This window comes from Limulus polyphemus, unplaced genomic scaffold (assembly GCF_000517525.1).
Source record: "Limulus polyphemus unplaced genomic scaffold, Limulus_polyphemus-2.1.2 Scaffold6102, whole genome shotgun sequence".
Classification (NCBI taxonomy): Eukaryota; Metazoa; Arthropoda; class Merostomata; order Xiphosura; family Limulidae; genus Limulus; species Limulus polyphemus.
In genome coordinates, this window is record NW_013671712.1 from 20,181 (window position 1) to 24,365 (window position 4,185).

The following is a 4,185-nucleotide window of genomic DNA, read 5'->3' on the forward strand; positions in this document are numbered from 1 at the left end:
ATATTTGGGAATGATTCTAGCTTAAGGTCGGATTTTTGAGTGAATTTGAAGTCGACAGGAATTCTATGTTTGATGGCAAGTTTTCTCCAAGTGTTGATTATTTTTGAACTGATTTCAGGGAGGAATGGTAAACTGCAGTGTAATGTTGTGTTGTTGTTTGGTGTGTTAGTGACAATTTTGTTTGCTGGTTGGGTTTTTATTCTAGGAGTTGTGTGCAAATTTTTCGACAATGGTTGGTGGAACTTTGTTAATGTGAATGAACGTTTTATAAAATTGGTTTCGTCATCTATATAGTCAGTGGAACAACTTCTTGAATATATGTTTATAAGGATTTTTTAGTAAATTGAGTTTTTTGTTTACATTCATGGGCGGAATTCCAGGGGGTGTAAAGGTCTGTGTGAATGATTTATCGGTGGATTTTGGTTTTGAATTGGGCAGTGTTGAATCCAGACCATAGCGGGGGGGGGGAATTAAAATTCGACAAAATGGATAATACCGTACTTTGATCAAAATACTTGACTCCACACATTTACAATGATATATTTTAATATTATTGGTTATGATATTTAAATGTAATTTTTACGAATTTAAAAATAAAAAAATTACCGGAAATACGTTCAGACGGTTTACTATAGCTACTCTTAGAGAAAACAAACACGTCTTGTTGTTTTGTTTTTTCGTGCATAGAAGTCAATAACGTTTGACAGCAAGGTGCTTGTAAGTACACTAGGCCTCTCGATGTTAACATTCATGCAGCTTTGAAGCGTATTTTGACCCATCCGGTTTCTCAGCTTATTTAAAATACGGTTCATGCCGCTGAAAGAACGTTCAACTCCACCAGTCGAAACCGGCACCACCATCAGAAAATATAATTTATTTTTAAAGATTTTCGTAACCAATGTTTGCTTTCCACAGGTAATGCAAATTATCTTGATCTTCCTGCTCATTTGCGTTCTTGAAGGAGCTCAAGTCATCCCACACGACACCAGCATCCAGTCCATCAAAGGAGCTACATCCTTTTTTCACATCATCATATGTCAAATTGCACATTCACTGGACCGTTTGGAAGGAAGCACATACGTTGATGAGGGAGATCATATAATCATTAACTCGGTGCTTGTTAGTTTTGAAGGTTTGACTCTCTGGCTCATTTTCAATAGAATTTTCTTTACTAAAATGGGTCCCTATATCTTCCAAATGTGCTATCGTTGACACCACAAGCTGAGGAACTGACGACAGATTTAGGTTTTCTTTTTGTAAAACTTTGCTGAGATTAAATACTGCACATAAAGCCTCATCCAAAACTATTAGGGTAACAATAAAACTAGATTTCTCCATTTCCAGCAAGATGCCTCCTGCTAACGATATTAAACCTGTACCATCTTTGTGTAGGTGCTCACATACCATCATAATTGAACAGTAACAAGTTAAAACGACATGAAAAAGATTTGTAAGTACTGAGCCAGCGCACTTTAGTTCAGGTTCTTCCAATGACCTCTGAACCTCGTGCAACACGCATTCACGCTTTGGTGACTTGTGGAATAGTGAATATATGTCTTTGATGACATGAAGAACCCTCTTCACAGACACGATTTTATATCTAGTGCTGGTTAAAGCTAAAGATAAAAGATGGGTCCTACAATATACGTAAGAAATTTTCCTTCCTGCGTTTTCTGAAAGTCACTTATGCACACCACTTATGTTTCCTGAAAAATTGGCGGCACCATCGAAAACAAGAGAAATTATTTTTTCTAACCCAGGTTCCTTTTCGTCAGCTCTCTATCAATGGTTTCGGAATCAGTGCTTGCTTGGTTAGTAAGGTTCAAGAATTCTAACCACTAGGCCACTCCCAATCACTATGGAGGAAACGTACTCGTCTAACACCTTTATTTGAATTTTGCGACAACCATCAAATAATTTCACAATTAAGTTTTTTCATTTTTATTGTTTGTTTCTTTGCAGTTAATGGCAAAACTACACAATGTGCTATCTGTGCTGTACTTACTGTGGGTATCGATACCAGGATGTTTTTAGTTATAAGCCTTAAGAAGCACCGTTGAATTTTTGTATTTGTATCTTGCATTTGTATGACTAAGCTATTTAGGCTATCCTGTCGTCTTCCCTAATTTTGAACTACTGACCAAAGGGACATTTCAGTCCAGTCAGCAGCACCTTCCCACTCACCATATACGCTAAAGTATTAACAGTCACTCTCTAAACTCACCCATAGCTTAAAATGAGAGGAATATTTTGCGATATCCGTGGTTTCGAACCCGGTTCGTCGTGTTCGAAATCGAAAGCTCCACCACAATGTTAACTTGCGCTCTAAGTAGTGACGACACTTAAAATTTTCAGCTGTTGGGAACTCTCATAGATTACACATACAAGAAAACATGTATAAAATAAAAAGTTTACCTATTCAATACACCAATAACTTTTGTAGTTTAGGAATAATGTATGGTAACTTAAAGTTGTGAAAGTTCTAGAGAAAACAAAACAAAAACATCTATAAATGTTCGATTTCAAATAATTTTAATTTTGTATTGCTTCATCAACAACAAAATTTGATACTTCTTCAAGACATCATATATGATTCATTTCGAGGAATACTTCAAATACTAAGATTGGCTTGTTTAGATATAAATGAAGTCAGAGAGAGTTTTATATTTGCATTTCAAGTTTGAACACTATAGATTTTTTATAAACCCATAAATAAACTCTTTTCTACGTTATATCTATTTAAACTTCTTGTAAGTTGTTGGTTGAATCAGCGCCGTCAGAAGTAATACCCCACGTTTTTCCAGTGAAGGCCCGCTTATTATTAAATTGGTTATAAATAATTTAATAAATCCATCCAACTCTATCTAATAAAAATGGCCCCGTCAACGGCAAAATTCGATTTATAAAACTACATAATATTTTTGATGAATAGGCCCCCTATACAGTAAAAGTATATATACTCAGAATGGGCCCTGACTACCATCATGATAATCAAGAATTCTTTAATGACAGACAGGGAAGGATTCTTATATATCACTAGGGTGGGCCTTGACTACCATCAGAAGGGCTTCTAATTATCGTCAAAAGAGTCCCTATACACTGAGTGGCAGGATCTTTTACGAATTTAATTAAGACTTAAAGCTTAAGTAAAGACAAAATGACGGTAGTTCATAGAATTTTCCCCTCACCTAAAAACTAATAAAACACTAATAACAAAAAATCTCAGTTCTTTTCAATTATTTGTTAACAGACTTGAGTATATACTTTACATCAATGCCTCTATCCAACGATAGGTGTTTAGATGTAGAAATAACATCGTTTTACAACATTTTAAATTGTTTCACTTTGTCTCTTTTTGTAAAATTATGACAACAGAGGCCGCTAAACCCTACAATGGCGCAACATATCCCAGCTTCAGTGGAAAGTGTTCCTAAAGATTTAAGAAATCTTCGTGCTTGTCTGCTGTGTTCCATGGTTAAGGTTAATATTTCATTGTAGTATTTGATGTTTATTTTAAATTACATAGTTATATATTAATAAGCTATTAGTAGTCTAAGTAGAGTAAGCTTTGTCGTTTTTGTCATACGATTCAGTGTCAAACTCAAAACTAGTACTAGTAGTATCACCAGACGTTGCCTGTTAAATTAACTTAATGCCTAAACCATACGTTGCTTATTTACTTAAATTCCAAATAAGATTCCTGGTATAACACAGTGTCGATGAAGTACGCGTTCATGTGTAGTTACAAAAATAGTTGTTATATTATTGTATAATTATAAATGTATTAAAAATAAAATGTAAAGTTAGTATTTCTTATCAGCCTCACTACTGTTAGTAGAGTTACTTTTTGTATTATTGGTATAACATCGTAAGATTCATAAATTCATGAAATTTTAAAGGGACAAAAAGGAGCATATTAGGCCATCAAGGATGTCCCTTCCAGCTCACAACTATAACCACCCCTTATTACTCATTCATTCATCCAATCTTTTCTTGAACTCAGTTCACTATTCTGCCTCCATCACCCTTGAAGGCAGCTCATTCCAAAAGTCAACCACCCTATTCTGCCAAAATTTTAACTTATGACCCCTAGTTCTATGGTGTTCACTGCTAAACACAAAAAAGTTTGATGGATCTATATTATCAATATCCTTAATAATCTTAAACACCTAAATCAAATCCCCT

General features: G+C 34.7%; 1 protein-coding gene across 1 annotated transcript in view; it reads left to right on the forward strand.

Moving 5' to 3' along the window:
- The first annotated feature begins 3,336 nt into the window (after positions 1–3,336).
- LOC106473347 (transcription elongation factor SPT4-A-like) overlaps positions 3,337–4,185 on the forward strand; it is a 6,110-nt gene continuing 5,261 nt past the window's right edge. Inside the window, exon 1 of the mRNA XM_013934029.2 lies at positions 3,337–3,480. Coding sequence (XP_013789483.1) covers positions 3,394–3,480 — 87 coding nt within the window. The 5' untranslated portion in view covers positions 3,337–3,393. The remainder of the gene's footprint in view (positions 3,481–4,185) is intronic.